At 59.1% G+C, this 21,747-nt stretch overlaps 1 protein-coding gene across 15 annotated transcripts in view; it reads left to right on the top strand.

Moving 5' to 3' along the window:
• NRXN2 (neurexin 2) overlaps window positions 1-21,747 on the top strand; it is a gene marked incomplete at its 5' end in the record, with an annotated part of 100,378 nt that overhangs the window by 67,065 nt on the left and 11,566 nt on the right. For 10 of the 15 annotated variants that reach the window (XM_081239324.1, XM_081239325.1, XM_081239323.1 and 7 more), the window contains 5 exons: window positions 3,884-4,065; window positions 8,629-8,800; window positions 13,034-13,123; window positions 16,602-16,927; window positions 19,435-19,513. In XM_081239324.1, coding sequence (XP_081095450.1) covers window positions 3,884-4,065; window positions 8,629-8,800; window positions 13,034-13,123; window positions 16,602-16,927; window positions 19,435-19,513 — 849 coding nt within the window. The remainder of the gene's footprint in view (window positions 1-3,883; window positions 4,066-8,628; window positions 8,801-13,033; window positions 13,124-16,601; window positions 16,928-19,434; window positions 19,514-21,747) is intronic. The other 5 variants (XM_081239321.1, XM_081239326.1, XM_081239316.1 and 2 more) reach the window with 1 other exon arrangement.

Genomic DNA, 21,747 nt, shown 5'->3' with positions numbered 1-21,747 from the left:
CTGGATCTGGAGAGATAACCCCCTGGATTGTGCGGGTCTGTATACAAAGAGCTGGTATGGGCTGTGGGCACCCAGGACTGCAGCTTTTCTGGATTGTGCAGGACGTTTTATCCTCCCATGATTCTAGATCTACCAGAAGGTTTTTGTCATGGCTTCTGATGCGGCAGGGACAGGCAGACAGAGGGTCTGCACGTGTAGTTTTAACCACAGGGCAGCACTGCATGGGTGGTTTTTCACATGGGGTGATTATGCTGTTTGGGTCTGGGTAAGCTAACCATTATTAATGGTTGGTTGGGGTTTTTCTTTGTTTTCTAGAATGCAGGTGTGTGGGAATTGTACAGAAGATTCTTGATCATTTAGTGTTCTACTGGATCAGTGAATTTCTGGGTCCAGGAGGCATTGAGGGGACTATGTTGGGTGTGGGCAGAAGGTTCCAGGCCTGGGCCTTTGGGTGGTGGCCACTTGGGCCTGTGGCATTTTGTGTCTGGCCAGAGGCTGTCTTGCCTTGGGCTTCAGGGCTGCTCCCCACCCTTCCACCCTGCGATGTTGTATACTATGTAGCTCACTAGCGTTTTCCTGGGGAGGTCAAAAACAATGGGTCTGGACCACCCTAGGGCAACATAATGGGCCTTGGCTTTGGCCCCTTTCTTCTCTGGAGCCCTGTCCGGAACCTTTCAGAGGTTCTAGCTGTGGTTCGGTGTCCTGGGCTCCACGTGCCTTCGCCCCCCGACCCAGGGCTTCCAGTGGCCAGGGCAGAGGAAGGCTTGCAGAGTGAGAGGCGGGAGGCGCCTACGCAGCGCGGCGGGGAGGGACGGGGAGGGACCAGGCGGAGTCCCGCCCCTCCGCCCGCGTTCTCCCAGGCCCGAGCCGTCTGCGCCCGAGGGCTGGAGCGGGGTGCTGGGGAGAGAAATGTCTCCCCAGGGTAATTACTGCCGCCCCAGTCCGATAAACCATTCATCCTTCACCTCTTAGGCCCAACAAGTGTCTCTCCACCCGATCTCCCCACCGTGTAATAAACGCCCTTAGGCTTTAACAGGCCAGCCCCGTGTAAAAAGCTGGCGGCAGTGGGAGAGCAGCTGTGTAATAAATCCCGGGGGAGGCCCGGCCGAGCAGGGCCCTGGCTGGGGACTGGGGGAGGCTGAGGCGGGGGTGTGCGGCCCGTGCGCCATGGGCCTCGGGGGCGGGGACCCGTGCGCCTGTCCCGTCCTGTGCGGTGCCAGCCGCTGCCCTCGCCGCCTGCCAGGGCCTGTCTTTGTGCGCTTACCGCCATGTTTCCCGGCTGTCTCCTGGCTGGGGTCTGCCTCTCCACACTGGTTCTTTGTGCGCAGCGGGCTGCGTCGTGGCCTGTGTGTGGGTGTGGGGTCTGCGGGCTTTGGAGCACCCGCCCCGCCTCTGATCCCTCCGGCCTCACTGCCCTATGGGGCATTGGGCGTGCTCGCTCCTCGCGCCCTCTCCGGGCTCAGCCTGATGTGCTGTCTGGGTTCCTGGGGTGGGAAAGTGAGGAGAAGGGGCCTCCTTTCCCCTAGACCTGGGAGATTTGGGAGGCTCCAGGTAGATGGAGTTTCCTTTGCTGGTCTGAGGGATCAAGAAACCCAGTAAGCCCCTCCTGCGTCTGACTGGGAGGCCCTGGAGCCCAGGGGGTGAGGGGCAGCAGCCTCTGGTCTGGGAAGCAGGGAGGGGTCAGCATCTTAGCTCCCCTGGCCCTCCTCACCCCCCAAATTCTGTACATGCAGCTTGTGAGTGAGTGGAGGGGGAAGGGAGGACCCTGGCTATTACGGTTACCACGGAAACAGCCGATTTTCCAGAATGCTGCAGTGTTGGGAGTGGAGAGACCGTTGCTGACTGAGGCCTACCCTGCTCCTAGCCTTCGGGCCCTGCCCTGTCCAGGCAGTGACCTGCCGGAGGGGGGTGTGTGGCTCACTGCCCCAATCCAGCTCTCCACCCTGATCCTGGGACCCCATCCTGAGAGTTCAGCTCTCACCACTGAGCCTCCGGGGCCCTCAGGTAGGAAGCATACCTCAGTTTGGAGGGGCAGAGCTGAGCTCCCTCTATCTTCTGTGCGGGGGGGCTTTCCCTGCAATGTGCTGTGGCACGATGTCAGTTAATTGACATCAAGGTGGTTCTTTCCCACCTGCCTTGCCCCCCGGGAGTCATCTCTCCCCTCTGGCCTTGCCTGGGGAGACGGAGGGCACTGATGACAAGTGCTCTGGGTGACAGCTCCTGCCCCACCAGCCCCAACCCCCTGCTGGCCTCACTGCCTCTCTGGGACCCAGGCAACAGCCTTCCCTTCTCAGCTTCTCCTGGGCTGGCAGATGGTGCCTCCCTCCAAGGCACTCAGGAGTCCCCTCTCCTTTGGGGGCCTAGGAGCTTCCTGGGATAGAGACCCCTGATCCCCGATTGCCCAAACTACAGTGGGGTTCCCAGTCCCTGAGGTGAGAGACCCCAAGGTGCTTGACAGGCCTGGCCTTAGTGTTACCAGCTTGGCTGCCATCTTGGCAGAGCAGTTTTGCTCCGGGGAAATACCCCAGGCCTTCCCTGACCAGGACTTCCCATCCCACCCAGAGCTCTCCCACCCCCAAGGCCATGCTTTTCTCCCAGCCTACTCCAGGCTTTTGCCCTCAGGCCCCATCTGCCTCTCTCTTTCTCTCTGGATAAGTCCTCCCCTGAACCCCTCTCCCCTCAAGAAGTGCTTTGAGAGGAGTTGTTAGTGGCTAATTATTTAATTAAGCGTTTTATGAATCTCATCTGCTCCATTTATGTTCTAAAGAATGCAAGATTGTTGTCTTCCCTCCTCTGAAGGCCCCAGAGTACTAGTCCTCTAGGCCTCCAGGACAAAGCTCCCTTCCCGGAAACTGGGTGACCGGCCCTGGCCCCTGCCTCCACCCTGGCCATCGGTCTGCCCCCACCCCCAGGGAGCCCAGGCAGCCGCAGGAGGGAACAAGGCGACTAATAGGGTTTATTTTGGGGCTGAGATCGTTAGGGACCTCACACCCGCCCCGGCAGCAGCCGGATGGCAAAGAGGAGACAGAGGGGGAGAGAGGGTGGGATGGGAGAGGGAGGGATCCCTTCATCATCTCTGGCTCCCACTCTCCCGCCTTCTCTCACCTACACCCTTCTCTGTCCCTCTCTGTCCATCTGTCTCTCTGCCTCCTTCCTCCTCTGGCTGTCAATCTCTACCCCCCCACCCCCTTGTCTGTCTCTTCTTTTCTGGGCAGGGCTCCAGGACCCCCCTCCCCCCCACCCCGTTTTGGCACCCAGGCAGCCCCCTAGCTGGGAGTAGAAGCAGGGAGTCTGGGCAAAGTGGGACCAGGATTTGCAGGGGCTTGAGAGGGGGTGGGGAGCAGGTGCTGGAGCGGGCCAGCCTGCAGGCTGTGAGTCACAGCAAACAGCCCCTGCTCTTCCGCCCGCCATCGCCTGGGGCTCCTTTTGCCTTGGTGCCTGCTCAGCTCAGGCCCCACAGAAGCACATACCTCGAACCTGTCACCTCTGCCAGCCCTGGGAGCAGCCCAGTGGGTCAGGCCTAGGCCCCTTGGGTCCTGCCTGTCCCTGGCGATCTTCTCTGTCCCCTTGCAGCCAGCCTCTCTCCGGGCTCTCTCTCTCTCTCTGTGTCACTCTCTCTATTACCTCTCTGTTTTGCTGTAATTAAAACTAGAATTCTTGATGAGGCAGCTACATCTGTCTGTGCGATTGCACGGGCTCCCACCCAGGCACCCGCCTGTCAACTGTTCCCTAGGAGGGCAGGGCCTGGTGGCCGCTGTGGGTATCACAGTTGAAGCCCCGTACCCTAAACCTGGTGTCCCAGTGCTCTGGTCACAGCCCCAAGGACCCACTAATCTCACCCTCCTGACCTCTTATCTCTCTCTCCCTTTCCTTCTCTCTGCAGCCGGGACCACATACATCTTTGGGAAGGGGGGAGCGCTCATCACCTACACATGGCCCCCCAATGACCGGCCGAGCACGAGGATGGACCGCCTGGCCGTGGGCTTCAGCACGCATCAGCGGAGCGCCGTGCTGGTGCGGGTGGACAGTGCCTCCGGCCTCGGGGACTACCTGCAGCTGCACATCGTAAGGACGCGGGGCCGGCGCCCCCGACCCCCCAGCTTTCTACCCCGAATCCACTCAGTCCTCTCTTGCCACGGGACCAGCACCTCGCATCTTTCCCTCCCGTGGAGCGCTCAGAACCTCTGTTCCCTGAGTGCTGGGGTTTCCTCTCTGTGGTTCTGCTCCTGAGACCCGTTCTCCTCCCGGTTGTTCACTGAGGCCCCCAGAGCCACCTCCGCTGTCCTGAAGCTCCCCAGCTCCCCACCCTGAGGCCATCGGTGTCTCCGACCTTCCGGAATGTCCTTCCCGGCCATTCTCCTGCAGCCTGTGGGAACATCCCCACCTTGTGACTGCCCTGGGTTGCTGCCTGCTCACTCCTACACCACCTATGCCTCCCACTGTGTCCTGCACCTTTTCCTGTCCCCTCCTTCGGGCCTCCCTGCCCTTGATTACTGTTCCCATGACCTTTGCCCTCCCAGCCGCCCCCTTACCCGGCCTCCCTTACAGCCTTTCTGGCCATAGCCCTGCTCATTCCTCTCTGACCTCGGCCCTACCCCACATCTCTGCTCTGACCTCCGGTCCCGCTCAGCTCTGCTTTTCTCAGCCCAGCTCCCCTCCTCGCCCTCTGCTGCTTCCCACTGCCTCCTCGAGGCCTCCCGCCACGCCTGTGGTTCCTCTTCTCACAGTTTCCATCCTAACTCTCGTCTTCGGGCGGCCGCTTTTCTTCCCCCTCTCTGCTCTGGCCCCACACACATCCCTGTGGCCTCAAGCCTTGCTCCATTTCATTTCTGCTCTTAGCCTCTCCCCTGCCCCCTGCCCACTGTCTTAACCCTTGGGCCTCTGACCTCAGTCTCCATTTTCCACCTATGCAGCCCCTTACGGCCCCCTCCCTTCCCTGCCCGCATCCCACATGGTGACCCTGGCCAGGACCCCGAGCTGGGAGGGTCGAACAGGCTGGCCAGGCTCTGTGTGCTGGAAGGGTCTGAGTGGGGGGCCCTGAGCTTTCTGGGGAGCGAGGGAGCCAGGGGAGAAGGCTCGTTTGGGCTCTGGCCCTCCTTACACGACAGCTTTTCAGGGTCCCCAGCCTGCACACCCCTTCCCCGACACGAGGGAGGGAAGGAAGGAGGTCTGAGGAGAGATGGACCATGGGCAGAGCGGAGCTGGAGTAGAAGTGGCAGCTGAGGGACACCGGGCCTGGGAGGCCGGGCAGGGAAACGAGGGGGAAAGGAAAGCAGAGTAAGGAGTAGCCTGGGGAGAAGGCCTGGAAGTTCCGTGCGTATGAGCGTCTCCACCTGCGTGAGAGGCGGTGCGGACGGTGACTGTACGTGACAGTGTGGGCCCCGTGCATGCTGATCGTGTCAGGAGTGCTGGTGGGGGGGGCGCCGTGGGGGACAGTCTCGTGGCCTCTGATCGGGTGTGTCGCTCTATATTTGTATTTCTTGGCAGTGTGGTGGTGGCTGCTGTTTCAGTCTCCTGACTGCGTGGCCGGTGTGAGTGTGTTTCCGGGTCCCTCTCCGTGAGTGAGGGCTGCCGCTTTCTCATCCCCTAGTCCTGAGAGGTGGTGTGTGGCTTTGGAGCAGATGCCTGGGTTTGAGTCCCAGCTCTGCCCCGTCCTTGCTCTGTCCTAGTGCAGTCACCTTGTCTCTCCGAGCCTCAGTGTCCTCATCTGTGTAATGGCATGATAAGAGGACAGAGATGCTCGCAGGTTTAATAAACGAGATCCTGTATATAAAGCACTGAGGACATTGCCCAGCCCGTAGGAAGCACTGTGTCCACTCATATCCTGAGCATCTGTGAGCATCCACCTGGGTGAGTCGATCTGTGGGTGTACGGTGTCTGCCTCATTGACAACTTCTGTTTCTGTGCCTGTAGGTTTAGGGGACAGGGTTCCCCCAGTGCTGAGGAGAAGGGGCAGGGGGGTCAGGGTGCAGGGAGGAGGAGTCCCCTTTCCCCTCCCAGCAGTTGCCCACAGCCCTCTCCTGGTGCCTGGTGCTGTAGACGGCGGGGCGGGGCCGCCCCTGGGATGAGGAGCCTGGCGAGGGCCGGGGGCCCTGGAGGAAGCGTAGGAGCCATGAGAGAGGTCAGCTCTGAGGGGAGAGCTGGGCACCCGACGGGCTGAAGCCCCCTGGGGCAGCCCCCAAGCCCCCTCCTCCCCTGGTGATATATCCGCTCCCACGACAGCGTCATTAGCAGCTCTCAGAGAGTGGGGAGGCGGCAGCAAAATAAGAGAAAAGCAATTTGACGTTTCTAATAAAGCGTCGCTCCACTTTGCCAAATTAATTTTGACTCCCATAATGATCTGCTGTAGGAGCGGCCTCGTGCTCCCACCGCCGCCTAATGAGGTAATTGGGGAATTAGGAATTAATGACTTTAACAGAAGTGACAACTGACTTCACATCAGGAGCAGCTCTGGGAGCTGCCTCTCCCCCGGAGTGCACGGCTCTGGGCTCTGGGCTCGGCTGCCTCCTAGGAAACGCAGGGGTCCTGCCTTCCAGCTGCCCTGGACAGCCCTCTGCCATCCCGGCTCCCAGACCACTTCTGCTCCTTGACCGTTATCACCACCCAGCTGAGCCTCGTGGGGAGAAACCCTCAGAGGCACCCAAGGGGGCTGATGCTGTTCTATTACTAACAACAGTACTGAGGTCTGTTCCTCTCACGTGGGGAGCAGAGATCACCCCTTCTCCCTGGATGTCGTCAGCCTGTGGGTGGTGGATGAGTGCGGCTTGCTAGTACCCTTTGTTAGGCAAGCTCAGCCTCAGTTTCCCTGCTTTGCTGCATCTGAGGGAGGCTGCATGTGTATGACTCTGTGTGTGTGTGTGTGAGTGTGTGCGTATGACTCTGTGTGTGTGTGTGTGTGTGTGTGTGTGTGCGTGTCTTTCCCAGGTTCTAGGAGGGGGAGAACTGGACCCACAGTGGGGAAGGGATAGGGCGTGGATCTTCAAGTGGGCCACAGCTGCACATCCTGCCCCCCAGCTCTCTCTGCAAAACCCCAGTCCCTACCCCGTCTGTGAGTCACCCCATCCCCACTCCCACTGCCACCAAGCCTCTCAGCCCTGTTGGGTGCTGGAGGTGGCAAGTAAATGGTTCCTCATGCCCAGGCCAGACTGCGACAGTCTTTCAGGAAGACTCCAGGAGTGTAGTGTCCCCGTGACTGTGTGAGCCTGTGCGAGTGTCTGTCCTGTGTGGGAGGAGGGGTGCAGGAACTCAGGAGGCCGAGTTCAGGGGTGCTGCTGGGTAGTTCAGGGGAATGGAATAGGGGCTCAGGTTTAGGGCCGAGTGGGCCTTCCACTGGCTTCTTTAGACGTCTTTGGTCTTGAAGGAAGGTTGGCCTCAGTAGCCTCTCAGATCACCCCCGCCTCCAGCACTCTGAGTCAGTGTCTCCTGAGACTGGCGGGCAAAGCGGGAGAGAGCACTTGGCTTTGGAGTCAGGCCAACTGGGGTTCAAATCTGGGGTTCCTTTCTTAGGAGTTGTGAGACTGGGGGAGGTTGCTTAGCCTCCCTGAGCCTCAGTTTCCCCCTCAGTAGAATGGGTTGCTGTCTGTTCCTCAGAGGGTTGCTGTGGGGATGAGGACAGCATGTGTGTACAGTACCCACAGAGGACCTGGCACCATTTAGGGGTTCAGTGAGGCTCTCCCTCTCACTCTGGCGCCATGGACAGAACTCTTCCTGGGCTGGATCCTGGGTGGCCTCTGCAGGCTTCCCCATGCAGGTCCTCTCTGGAGCCTGGGCCTGGGGGAGGTTGCTCAGACTGACTCTTTGCTCCCCTTCTCCGGGCCTCAGTCCCTGTCTTTTCCTCTTCCTGTTCCTTCCCAGCTGCCGGCCCTATCCTCTACCATTACACCCCCAAGCTCACCTTCCCTTAATAAGCCCAACATGGTTTGTCTTCCTGATCTCTTTCTGTACCTGACTCCCTCCAAAACACACAGTGTAGACCCCGCACCTGTGCCCCCTTGACTGCAGAGGGGCTGCCCCCGCACTCAGGCCTGACCTCCATGGGCTGACACCTGCCAATGCCCTGGTGCCAGAGCCCCCAGGGACTTGCCCAGTGCTGAACATGCAGGGGAGGCGAGGCTTGAGCTTGGAGGTGTGAGGAGTGGGGAGGCCACACCCTCCTCAGGCACAGGGCTGGCTTCTGTGGATTCCTCTGTTGGCTGTGCCTTGGTGAAGCCTCCACCTTCTGTGGTCCCACTGGTCCTGGGTTCCTCTTGGTCGTCCCTGTCTGGGGCCTGGAGGCTCAGTGGCCCTTGCATGGAGGAGGTGCCCTGTGAACATTTTGATTGAACCAAAAAGCAACAGGCAGGTGTGGTCAGTGGAAGTGCTCCAGGTCCATGCTGTGCACCCCACGGTGGCTTCCTCAACCTCTCTGAACCTCAGTTACTCCCTTGCTTGCATATGAGGCGGTGAGGGGGCAAGCCTGCCCACCTCCTTGGGCAGGTGAAAAGGTCCAGTAAAGACGTGGCTGGGAGAGGTGTGTTGTAAAGCTGCTAAATGCTGCAGAGCTGGACCGGTGGTGCTCACAGGTGGAGTTCTAGAAGGAGTGAACGGTCTCTCCCTCCGGATCTCTGACCTCTACCTCCCTGTCCCCAGGACCAGGGCACCGTGGGGGTGATCTTTAACGTGGGCACGGACGACATTACCATCGACGAGCCCAACGCCATCGTGAGCGACGGCAAATACCACGTGGTGCGCTTCACTCGAAGCGGCGGCAATGCCACCTTGCAGGTGGACAGCTGGCCGGTCAACGAGCGGTACCCGGCAGGTAGGCGGCGCCGGGCGCAGAGGAGGTGCGGCGGGAGGTGCGGGGCAGGGCGGGCGGGGCGGCGTCTGATAGGAGAGCTGCCTGCACCGGGGGCGGGGTTCAGTGGCGAGGCTTTCGGCTGCGGGAAAGGCGTGGCTTGTAGGGGCGGGACGATGACCGGGCAGGGCTAAAGGGAAAAGTTGGGATTTGTAGGGTGGGGGCGAGACTGTGGGAGTGGGTCAGCTAGGAGGGAGGCGGCCCAGCTGAACAGGGAAGGATGCAAGGCCAGGGTCCAGTTTGTGGATGGGGGAGGAGAGGAGGGAAGGAAGGCAGAGGTAGGGAGAGTCTGTCGTAATTGAGGGAAGCATGAGTTGAGAAAAGAAGGACAGGCGGAAATGGGGAGGCAGATGCAGAAACCAAAGAGAGAAGATCCAGAAGTAACCCAAAACGGATCTTGGCAAGGAGGCAGGGCTGCTCCCAAGGATAGAACCAAGGCAAGAACCCAGGTCTTTACAAAGAGCAAGTCAAAGGTTCATATTAGGTGATCTCGATAAAGGAAGAGAAGTAACCATGGAGACCCAGAGAAAAGGAACCCCAGGGTCTCAAGAAGTAAGGGACATGGTGAAAAGGAGAGAGCGACAAGTGACAAGAGCGAAAAATAGGTCAAGTGCCTTCAACAAACCTTCACTGACAACCTACTAGTATCAGGTCCTGTGCTGGGCCCTGAGGACACAGCATACAGCCCCTGCTTGCAGGGAGCTCACAGTCTTGGGGGGTGGGGGAGCATGGGGATGCAGAGAGACCCAGTTCAACAGTGTGACAGCTGTGGTGGCCGAAGACAAACCAAGGTCTGAGGAGCACAGGGGAGGGGCAGAAATGAGGACCTGAAAGAAATGAGGAGGCAGAGACTCTGCAAGAATCTGAGGGAGGCAGAGAAAGAGCCTCAGAGTGAGAGGAAACCAGAGGAGGAGCAAGGGAGAGATATGGAAATAGTCACCCAGACAGAAGCGGAGACGGAGGCAGCTCCCAGAGGGATGCAGGGAGATATATGGAGCCGCTGTCGTGCAGACCCAGCCGGCGAGAGAGGAGGTGGCCAGAGCCTTGGGAGGGAGAGGAAGAGAGCCCCAGTGCGGGAGATGAAGAGGGAGGGGAAGTGGAGGTACTGCAGAAGAACCGCAGAAACACAGAGATGTGGAGATACAGGCTGAGCAACACTGCAGAGTCACACGCGCGGGTGCCGACTGAGAAGCAGCCCCTGAGAAGCAGAGAGAGCGTCTTCGGGCTCAGCCCCTCTCCTGGCAGAAGTGATGCCCAGAGAAGCTGCCCCGTGCTGGCTGAGAGGGCCGTGGGCAGAAGGACAGTGAGAGGTTCAAGTGTGCAAACCCTCATGGACCAGCTTATGCTGGGATGAAAATGCCAGTGTGGGCTCACGACTCACAGTCATGTAGGCTTGTACCCAGAGACACTCTCAGGCCGCCCCTGGAAATAAAGAGAACCACACGGCCCCCTAAGAAACTCAGAGGCTGATGAACACACAGGCCAGCCCCAGACACACAGACAACTGCAAATATTCATATGGTCAGACAGACACAAGGAAAAAAAAGCCCTACAGAGGGATGCCAGCTTACACCAGGGCCTGGGCATGTGTAGGGCAACTCAGGCACATAAATGCTCCCATGCTGAGTACCACAGATGCGCAGACACTGACAGGCCAGGCTCTGTGGGCATCAGACTTTGCTCTGTCTTAGACACACACACCAGGGCAACCTTTGTAGCAGTGAAGGCACCAGCCTGTACTGGACAAGGCTGGACTTGGGGAGCATGAAGCCTTTACCATGTCAAGCCAGAGCTCCTCCCCTTGGAGCCCAGTAGGCTGGATGCGAGGTTAGAGGAGTCACGCCTTCTCTCTTCTGCTCAGGGACCCCTGGCTGGGGTGCAGAAGGCCACTGGGTACCCCCTTACCTGCCACGCAGAGCAACCTGAAGACCTGGTGGCTGCCTGTGTGCTCTGTGACAGCAGATCCCTTACGAAAGCTGAGAGTCACCCTGAGCAACACCAGCAGGCCAGGTTAGCAGTGTGCGTGGCCCAGACTCTTAGGAAGCACAGAGACACAGCCCAGGGACTCCGAGTCAGCAGGACCTGGCTTTAAATCCTGGATCTCCAACTGACAAGCTGTGTGACCTTGGACAAGTCATTTAGCTCCTCCGGATCTCAGTTTCTACCTGCGAAAGTTGGGGATATCTACCTCATATCCGTACTGTGAGAGTTCCATGAGATAACCTAAGGAGAGTGCTAGAATGGCGTGGTGTAGCAGAGGTGCTCAGAGGTGCTGTGTAAACGGAGCTTTTGTTAGAATTGTTATGTGTGCCAGTGAGACACACATACATTCTTCCCTCCTTCTCAGGACCCACACACAAATACATGCCACACACAGACACACAGATGCACCCACAGCTATCCTAGTGCAGGTAGGTCCCTGAATGCCTCCTGCCCTCCTGCCTCTCTGCCTCTGTCTGTGTGTGCCCTCTCCCTCCCTTCCGCCATCTGACACTCTTCTGGCTACTATACTTCTCCTCCAGTGTCTTGTAGGGCCCCTCTCAGCCTCGTCCCCAGGGCTGTGCTATCTCTAACAGAACACAGGACACTGCTGGTCACTTGCCGGTCTCTCCTGCTTGGCTGGGGCTCCCCATGGTCAAGGGCCGGACGTTCATATTTGCGTTTCCAGTACCCAGCACTAGGAACAGAACAGGCACTCAAGAAATGTTTGTTGAGTGACTAAACAAATGGATGATCCATTTTTGTCCGAAACACAAGTGACCTGAATCTGTGGATTCAGAACCTGGGGAATCTGTGGGAAGGCAGGGTCTCGTTGCCTCGTAAGCACCTAGGGGGGCCCCATCCATGCTCACGTGGACACACCATGGGCTCATTTGCGGGATGTGTACGCAGGCAGGCCCAGACCCAGGTCTCATTGGGCAGGTAGTGCAGCTGTGCAGTGGGAGATGAGAGGGAGAATGCCCTTGGCATGCATGTTACTGAAGATCGTGTAAGTGGTTTCAGTGGGTAGAGTGGCCAGATTCCCAAAGGAAATCATTTCCATTTCCACGGCTGCAGTTTGGGATCACCCACAGCCTTGGGGAAGAGCTCACAGGACACACAGACACAGACAGACAGACAGACACGTACACACACACACACACATCCTCCTTCCTCCCTGTGAGTGGAGAGAGGAACAGGTGTGTATCCGGATGGGCAGACAGGATTGAGAGGAGGGGCGGAGGTTAGGAATTGCAGGGGGAGGAGCCTGAAGGAGGGAGGCTCAAGTGGGAGCTGGACTGGGTTCCCCAGGGCCGGAAGGAGAGGGGACCTGAGCCGAGAGGAGTCTGAGGGTCTTGGAATGAAGTTGAGAGAGCGGGGGAAGAGAGCAAGGTGCCGCCAGGCAGAGGAGGGCTGGGGTGCCTGTGGGGTGGGCCATGGGTGGAAGAGGTGAGATGCAAGGGGTGGGCGAGGCAGCTGGGTGACATCCAGCTGCCACAAGCAGGCACCTGTGACCAGGGTGAGAAGGCCGGAAGTGCCTGTAGTGAGAGCAGCGGGGGGGCTTGGGGGGATTCAGGTGGAAGCTGGGGGTGGGGTGGGGTGGGAGGTGAGGGGAAGCTGGGGGTTGAGCACGGAAGGTAAAGGGAGCCGAGGGGGCTTCGAGAAGTGGATTAAATCTCACTGTTAAATGCGTGTGCTGGGCCACCCCTTAAATGCCGCATAAACCCCCCCGCTTAACCCGTCCCTCCCACTTCTAAACAGCCCTCTAAACGCAGTAACCAGCCGGCCCACTGAGGCCTCCCACCCCCTAACTTAAACCCGCTAAACGCCCCTCCCCGCCCCTCTGCCCCTCTCTGGGATGGGGAAGGAAGTGGGCAGACAGGGAGAGCACAGACAAACCTGTTGTTTAACCTCTGACCTTCGACCTTCCAGCTGCCTTTCCTTCCATTCCCCTTTCCTTTTCTTCTTTGTCCCTCTCTGTTTCTTTGGGTCACTCCCGCCCCCAGGGTGGGGCTGGCTCTGCATGGCAGCCTAGGGAGGGGGACCGGAGGGAGGACGAGGGACCCGCGTTTCTTCTCCCGCCTTGGGTGGACCTGGCCCCCTCTCCGTTGAATGTCGCTGCTTACTCTGAGTCTCCTGAGAAATGCATAATTACTTTTCTAATTCCTTTGGACTTCGCCGCCTGAGAAACCTACTGTCTTTTTAAACTTTTCCAAGGAAACTTTGATAACGAGCGCCTGGCGATTGCTAGACAGAGAATCCCCTACCGGCTTGGTCGAGTAGTAGATGAATGGCTGCTCGACAAAGGTAATTAACCAGAATTAATTAATTAATTAATTAATTAACTTTAAAAACACTATCTTAAAGGTGCAGAGCTCTCTCTTTCCCCATCCGTGCCTTCCCCATCGCCCACCCCCTAGTGAAAGGACAATTGTCCGGCCAGGTTGTTCCCTTCCTCTCTGTTGTCAAGGGTCCCTGTCTTTTAGAGTGGTGGTTTGGGCAGGGGTGGGGCTTTTCCTAGAAGAGGGAGAGTCCTCAGTCTCTTTCTAGACCTGGGAAGGTACTAGGATCATAGGGGAGATTCTGGAACCCCTCCAGGAAAGCAGGCTGGAGTGCAGGTTGGGAGGGAGCTGCCCTGTTGGCTCAGAGGTTTTGTCAAGGGCCAGCTGAGGGCCACAGCACACTGAGAAGCAGGAAGGCTTTGGGAAGCAGCAAGTGCTGGTCCTAGGATCCAAAGGGGGGTAGGAAGGGTCCACCAGGGTCATCTGAGGAGCAAAGGGAAGAGTCGGGGGCTCAGATCCTACTGGAAAGACGACCACCCTGAGAGAGTGTCTGTGGGGCTGCTATCTCTGGAACGGGCCCACCTTGGTCCAGAAGGTCTCCTAGAAGCAGTGGAGGTTGCAGGGAGACTAGGAGATGGGGAAGAGGTGGCCATCCCATGGGGATTCTTGTGCCTGCTGAGCTGATGAGGAAGACAGAACAGGCTGGCTAAGTGGCTGTATGTGTGAGGCGCTTCTGGGTGTGAGGGAGAAGGCCACTTGTCACCAAGGGAAGTTGGGGCCAAGGGCAAAGCCATCCCATTCCCTTTGGAGAGGGGGCGAGCTCTGTACCTCTAAGGCTAAACTCTAGGGGGGAAGTAGAACTGTTAAACCTCCACCTAACCAGCTGATAACTGTGCTTTTAAATGTCCACTGGGGCCTGCCCCAACTAAAACCCCCAATGTCACTTCCAGCCCCCAACACGGCCAGCGGGGACTAAACATGCTGATAACCAGATGTGATAAATCCATAACAGGATAAAAAGTTAAAGGGACTAACAGACATCGCTAAAACCTACAGCCCCCAGCCACACTGGGCTGCTCTCTCCAGCGGGGTGAACTTTAACCCTTTGAGGAGTTCATGGTGGGTGGGGCCCCAGGGGCCTAGTTGGCTCACCTATGTAGCTTCCTCTCCATTACCCACCTCCTTCTCCCGGAATCAGAGAGGCCAAGGGAGCAGCTTGGGCTGAGGCTGGGACAACTTGTGACCCCAAGGGTAGGGAGAGCCGGACAGGCCCGGTAGGGGGGTGGGGGTGGCGGGACTTGTGGTCCAGATGAGGGAAGAGCTCCTGCTGGTGGTTTGGAACCCCAGGCATCCTTTACTAGCTGCAGGGTCACATCTTCTCTTTAGGCCTCTATTTCCTCTTCTAGAAAGTGAAGGGTTGGGCCACATACTCTAGTATTTCCCAGAGTGTGGCTGGAGGAGCTCACTCGTTGCATGGCCTTGCTCAAGGCTTCCCCTTCCCGAGTCTCAGTTCCCTCCTTGGGGAGACAGGGATGGTGATCCCGGCTCAGCCTGCCTCACACGGGGTGCTGTGAGGATGAGATGAAATGAGGAGCAGGAGAGTATTTGAGAACAAAGGCTGGGCATTCTTGGAGGGATTACTTTACTGTCAGCACCTGGCGTGTGGTAGGTTCTCAATAAATATTTATTGAGTGAATCCATTTTCCAGTTCCAAAACATGTCCTGTGAAGCATAAGTCCCATGAGATGCTTCACAATAAAGAGATTTGTGGTTAAAAAAAAAAAGAGAGAGATTTGTGGTGAAATGAGCTTGAGAAATCTGAATCCTGTTTCTTCCTCTTGGAGATGCATATGGGCATGGATTTTAATAAAGGCTCTGAGAGGTCCTGTGAGAGAGAAACCCCTTGTGTAATTGTGAAATGTTTGTTTTCCAAACTCATTTGACCACTGCGAGCCTTCTCCCCTTCGTTTTTCTCATAATTCTCACGTGCGGGAATAAACTCTGGACACAGTGCTCCTCAAGGGCCTCTCTGGGTCTGGCGTCCAGCTGCCACCCACTAATTCTCCGCTTCTGAGGGCTCCGGCTCCCCCATCTGTAAGATGGTGACCCTGCTCCAGGCCTGAGGGAGGTGCTGGGCGGAGGGAGAGCTGGAGGAGGTACAGAGGTTGAGCAGAGGGGCCGAGCAGACACACCCCTGGCTGATCATTGGCCAGAGGCCAGACAGATGGCTGGCTGCCCCAGAGGCCTGGGTGTCCCAGGGAACCCGTGTTGCCAATGAGGGTGTGGGTTTCACAAGTTGGACTGTCCTCAGCCCAGGTTTCGGGGGCAGGGCTTACAGGCAGGTAACTCTAAATCAGATCTTTAACGAAGCGCTAACCAGAGGCTAACAAGGGCTAAGCCAGGTCTTAAACGCCCCCAGCACCAGCAGCTGAAGGTCCAGGGGAGCAGAGGGCAACTTAGTAGTTCCTCTGACCCTCTCCCCCCAAAATAAGCAACATCAAAACCAAAGTTAAATCTAAACTTAAACACAATAAATATCTTTTCTAAAAACCAAACCAAAGCAACAAACTCAGAGGGTTAAACTGACCCCCAGATCCATTAAAACCAAGCAGAACAGCCAAACCCCACCCAGGTGGGGATTCTGAGGTGTAACTGCTAAGTACAGAGCGAGGTTGGAGCTGGAGTGGGTTTTCTCTGGCTGTCAGCGAGCGAAGCAAAGGTCCCTTTAACATTTTCCATCTCTGTGCTTCCACGTCCTGGCGGGGAAGGAAGGTCTCTGCGCTCCAGGGCCTGATCCCCAGGCAGTGGCTGGGCCTTGGAGGGGCGGAGGAGAGAGGGGGGCCTGGCCAGAGGTCAGAGGGCCTGCTGGTGGCTGGGAGGGTGGAGTGACGTCCTCGCGGCTGCTCCCAGCCCCACTCGTGCTGGCGCTCCTCCCACGCGCTGTCCACCCCTCGGTCTCATCTCCATCCCAGCCCTGACATGCACTGACCATGCGGCCTGGCAGTCGCTGCTCGGTCTCTGCCTTTTTGTCTCCTCTACCTGCTGCTTCCGAGGGTTCTGTGGCTTGGGGCTGGACACTGGGTGTGGGAGGTTTGGGGAAGCAGAGAGGGAAGATGGGGGGTCAAACTGAGGGAAGGGGAGCGATGCCCCTGGAGCAGGAGAGGAGGGGGGACGGGAAGGCCAGAGGCATGAGCCTGGCGGGGAGAGTGGGGAGCTGGGCCCCCTTTCCCAGCCCAAGTGTGCCCTGGGGACCCTTCCTGTCCAGGGTCCCTACCCGGCTGGGCTGGGCTAGTGGCTGACAAGGACTTTCCCTGTGGTGTCTGCCCCTTGCTCCTTTCTCCCTCCCCACCCCACCCCCGCTTGCTGGCTTCCACCTCCACCCCTCCTTCCCTCCCTTGGATCTCCCTCCATTCTCCCTATTCCTTTCCGGTCTCCCCCCACCCCCACACCACTGCCTGTCCCCCCTCTGTCTGTCGCTCCTGCCCCTTTCCCTCCCCCCCCAGGCCGCCAGCTGACCATCTTCAACAGCCAGGCTGCCATCAAGATTGGGGGCCGGGATCAGGGCCGCCCTTTCCAGGGCCAGGTGTCTGGCCTCTACTACAATGGGCTCAAGGTGCTGGCGCTGGCCGCCGAGAGCGACCCCAACGTGCGGACCGAGGGCCACCTGCGCCTGGTGGGGGAGGGGCCGTCCGTGCTGCTCAGTGCGGAGACCACGGCCACCACCCTGCTGGCCGACATGGCTACCACCATCATGGAGACCACCACCACCATGGCCACCACCACCACGCGCCGGGGCCGCTCCCCCACGCTGAGGGACAGCACCACCCAGGTGAGGGCCCCTCCGCTGGTGCACGAGGGACGGGGCTCCAGGTGGGGAATAGGGCTGATGTCTGCATAGTGACTGTGGCGCTCAGGAAGGGTCTGAGGGGTCTATGGTTTAGGTGGGGCTGGCAAGGTCTCCTTTCTTTCTTTTTTAAAAAATATTTATTTATTTGTTTGTTTGTTTGTTTGGTTGTGCCGGGTCTTAGTTGTGGCAGGCGGGCTCCTTAGTTGCGGCATGCATGTGGGATCTAGTTTCCTGACCAGGGATCGAACCCAGGCCCCCTGCATGGGGAGTATGGAGTCTTAACCACTGCACCACTAGGGAAGTCCCCAAGGTCTCCTTTCTCGAAGCGGTTGTCACCCTGATGACCAGGGATGTTGTAGATGTGGAGGTGACTACTATTTCTAGGGGGACCGTTCCCAGAGTTGAGGGGGAGTTTGGTACCCTAGCTAGACCAGGGAAGACCACCCCACTTATGAGAGAGGAAGTCCGGGCTGGGGGTGAAGGGTGGAATGACCCCCTCTGCCTGCCCCATAATGAAGGCCACGCCCAGTGTCGTGTGGGCATCGAGGGAGAGACGGAGGGAGCCAGGATGGCATCGCTCTGCGCAGGGCACAGAGACGACAGCGTTGGAGGGGCTAGTGGCTCACCTGATGGTGGCAGCCCCTCTCCGGAGGCTGATGGAAGCAGGAGCAGCCTCTCCCTGACGGCTGGTGTCCTTGCAGTGAGACTGCCGGCCCACTGCCGTCACACGTCCTCCCCGTGTGACCTTGAGTAGACGCCACCGTGTAGCAGGCCTCAGTGTCCTCCATGCCTGTGGCTCAGAGCCGGGGCTGGTACAGACAGTCCCCTGGTGCTTTACCCTCCCTCCCCACTGCCTGCCCCACCTGCTCAGGTGCTCTCCCTGTGTCAGGTTTGAATTTATCTTCTCTCGCACCCAGGGGAGCACCGGAGGGGGCTGTACCTGGGAATGAGGCTCCACTGGGGAAGGACAGGCCTGGCTTTTCTGGTGGCCAAAGCCGACTGAGTATATGTGACTTACCAAGGCAGCCCTGGAGTGCAGCTGAGTTTTCTAGTTGTTGCTGCCTGGCCAGCGGGGGGAGGGCTCACACCTGGCACATTGGACCTTGCTTAGTCACCCTGCTCCCTCTGCCCAAGCTACTTCTGGCCCCCATCACACATGGCTGTGGGCCTCTGGGCCTGGAGGGACCTCTGTCCTCCCAGGGTGAGGGAGGGGCTGGGTCAGCCATGGGGACGTGTCCTACCTCCACTGCCAGCCTGCCTTCAGCCTCTGTAAATGAGGGCTGGGTTCTCTGAGCTCCAGTCCCCTCATCCCTGCCAGTCAGTGCTGCAGGGGCCTGGGTCTGGCTGACAGCCTTGTCCAGGCAAGAGAGTCAAGCCTGGACCCCCTTCCGTTCTGCCTTCAATGCCAAGAAAATCGAGGGGACCTGAATGCCAGGCCTTGCCCTCGGGAGCGGGGAGCCCTGGGAGAAAGGCCTGGCTCTAGCCGAGGTTGGGCACCGGCCATGCCCAGTGCCCAATGGCAAGAACGGCCGTCCAGTCTCAGTGTGAGGTGACGGGCAGACCATCCAGGTAGAAGAGGAGGGTGGGGTTCTAGGGGTCATAGCTGTGCTGGTGGAGCCTGCACAGGGGAGACTGGCGCAGAGGGGCAGAGATGCAGAAGGAAAATTAGTCTTCCAGGTCCCACCTTGCCCTTGGGTGAGGGCTGCAGTGTCCGAAGCTTAGGGGGTGGGGAAGAAGCAAGATGTGACCGTTTCACCCGCTACCCACCCCAGACTCCTCCCATCCTTGGCCTTCAGCCTGGCCCTCTCCCTGCACCCGAAGTCTCTCAGAGTCCCTTCCTGCTTGGATTCTGGGTTTCCCTCCTTGAGTTTCTTCCCTAGCACCCCCTGAGAATTCCCCCCACCCCTTAACAGTCACTCATCTTGGGGATTCTCTTTCTTTGCAAGCAGGAGGAGAGAAAATGCTGACAAAGTCGACTCCTGTTGTCACGGCAACCGCAGCCCTAATTATTGTATGCAGCCCGGTTTCCAGGCTCCAGGAAGGGGGTTGGGAGAGAGATGAAGGTGGTGGGGTGGTGAGGCTGGAGCCAAGAAACCTCCCAGGTCCTGCTCCGTGTCTGCCCGTGCTGGCCTCCAGAGGCCCCTGTGCTTCACCTCCCTGCTGCCCCGGGCCCCCTCGCTCTGGCCCTGCAGTCCCAGTTCTGGGGTCCAGTCTCCCAGACTTCCCAGAAATAAAAGGCACAGCGTGTGCTGTTTCATTGATCCCCAGGAGCGAGGGAACCACTGCAGGGCAGGCGCTGTTCAGTCTACCTTTGCACAAGGGAGGTGGAGGCCCATGGTCACCCAGCAAGCGATGAGAGAGCTGGGGTGTGGACCAGGGTGTGTGTCTCAGCCCAGGGCTCATCCCCTGTGCCTCAAGAGGTGGCTGCGGGGCCTGCTGACCCAGCCTGGAACCCTCTTCTTTCCCCCCACCCTCCTCTCGCCCCCAAGAACACAGATGACCTCCTGGTGGCCTCAGCCGAGTGCCCTAGTGATGACGAGGACCTGGAGGAGTGTGAGCCCAGTACTGGTGAGTGCCTTTCCCCCCTCCCCTGCCCCGGGCCCGCTGCAGCACTGATGGGAGGGGGGCGACTGTCCCTGCCACCTGGCCCAAGCCCGAGGGGCCTGCTGCCAGGCCTTAACTTTCCCTGATAGCTTCCTTTCCCCTCCTGCCATTGCCCCAGGTCCCGCAAACGCCCCCTGGCGAGGCAGTTTCTGGCGTTTTGGTGTCCCTCAGAGATAGTGAGGTCCTTAGCTTGGGGTCCTGGGGTTGAGGGCCAAGGGATGCCGGGAGGGAAAGAGGGAGACTTTTCCCTAGAAAGATGAGTAACTGCAGCTCCCATGAGTCCTTATGGTGTGTGTGTCAGGGGCGGGGTGGGTGGGGGATGGGGATGGGGAACACAGGCCTAGGAACTACAATTCCCATCGACTCCTGGGTCCAGAAGTACAACTCCCATCAGTCCCCGAGGCCTGGTGTTCTTTTGGTCGCTAGAAGAGGAGGTCTCTGCTGGCTCCTGAACCCTCCTCATTCCCAGAGTCAGGGAGGTGGCCAGACACTGCCGGGGCTGCCAGGCCAAGCTGGGGCAGTTACTACACAGTGTCGGGCAGCGTGCTGGGTAGGAGGTGCCCCAGCCAGACATGAGGTCCCCTGGGGAGATTGGGGTCTGGTCCAGATTTCTAGCTGGGGAGCTGCTATAAGAGGAGAGCTGAGCTGGGAGGGAAGGCTTACTGGGGGAGGCATTCCAGGGGTCTGATGCTTCCAGCTGGAGAGAAGGGTGCAGCCCCAGAGAGAGAGAGACCAGATTGGCAAGACAGGGGTGGGCCTTGGGTGCTGACTCAGAAGTGTGGGGTGTGGAACAGCACAGGGGGTGCCTCTGAACAGGTGGGCGGTGGCTGGGAGGAGCTGAGGGGATGGAGGGCCCGAGGAGCTGAGGTCCTGGTGCTTGAGGCTGGCAGCGGGAATGGAAGGAGACTGGATGTGGCCAGATTTCCCAGTGGGAGTGCGTGGGCTTGGTGGTGTCCTGGATGAGCCCCCTGGGAGCCTCATCCCTTGCTTGGGTTTCCAGAGACTTCTCTCTGTTACTCTGCAGTGTGTGGCACCTGGGCTGTTGGTACTGGAAGGCTGGAGGTTGGGGCAGGTGCACAGGGTCGGGGCGGGGGGTGATGGGGTCAGCTGAGGTGGGTAGTGTGACCTGGGCATATCCTGTGAATCTGGCCTGGGCATGAGCCTAGGGGGTCTGCCAGCCCCAGAAGAGACACTCTGGGGCTGAGGGTGGGGGTGGGCTGCAGCCAAGGAAGGAGGGTGAGGAGCCTTGGAGCAGAGGCTCAGGTTCCAGAGACCGAGGGCAGAGAGGCTTCTGGGGCGCAGGCCGCCAGGCCCAGAGGCTGAAGCCTGACTGCTCCGTGTCCCCCCAGTAGGTCAGAGCTGAGGGTGTTGTTCTGACAGTCCTGGGCCCTGAGGTCCTTGGGGGAGCCTCCGGCTGCTGGGCTGGAAAGGCCGCCTCAGCCGCAGCCAAGGACCAGTGCTTTCTGGACAGACAGCCTCCACTGTGGGGAGTCTCCTCTTCTGGGGGCTCTCCCCTCCATCTCACTGGGTGATCTCGGCTCAGGGATGCACCCTCACACCCCACCGTTGCTTTGGGAGGCTCTGGGAATCTGGCAGCTTCGACACAGCACTCTCCTTGCACCCTGCTTTTCCCCCTACCTAGTCACTGGTGGGGCTTTCCTATAGGTGGACGCAGTACCTCAAGCCCAGGCCTGCGGGGAGTGCCTGTGACAAATGGTCCCCTGAGAGCCCCGGGATGGGACTCTGGGGACAAAGGGCTGTACGGTCACGAGAAAAGGGCCCGGCCTGGCCCCACCGCACGTGTTTGCACACTCGGGGGTGGGAACCGCCAGGTGACAGGAGGAGCCTCTGTTCTCCCTGGACCCTGCAGAGGCCATGATGCAAGGACGGGAAGCGCACACTGGGCTACCCCAAGGCCACATCCTGTCCACCAAAATTCTGGCCTCCCAGCCCCAGCCCAGGGTCTTGTCAGGGTCCTGGGTGTGATGCTGAGCGCGTGCACAGGTGGACCGAGCTCTTTTAGGCTGTGTTGGGACCACGGAGTGAGGAGGAGCTGAAGTGGGCGGGTCAGCTGCCCTCCCCGCATCGAAGGGCCAAGTATGTGAGGGGACAAGGAGGGTGGAGGAGGAATGGAAGCTGGGGGATGGGGAGAGGCTGGCGGGCCAGCCCAGCACACAGCTTTAAAAATAAGAGGGAGG

Source organism: Mesoplodon bidens (assembly GCF_964165515.1).
Source record: "Mesoplodon bidens genome assembly, chromosome: 7".
Classification (NCBI taxonomy): Eukaryota; Metazoa; Chordata; class Mammalia; order Artiodactyla; family Ziphiidae; genus Mesoplodon; species Mesoplodon bidens.
The sequence above is the reverse complement of the archived record's forward strand: the minus strand, read 5'-3'. Positions and strand labels throughout refer to the sequence as shown.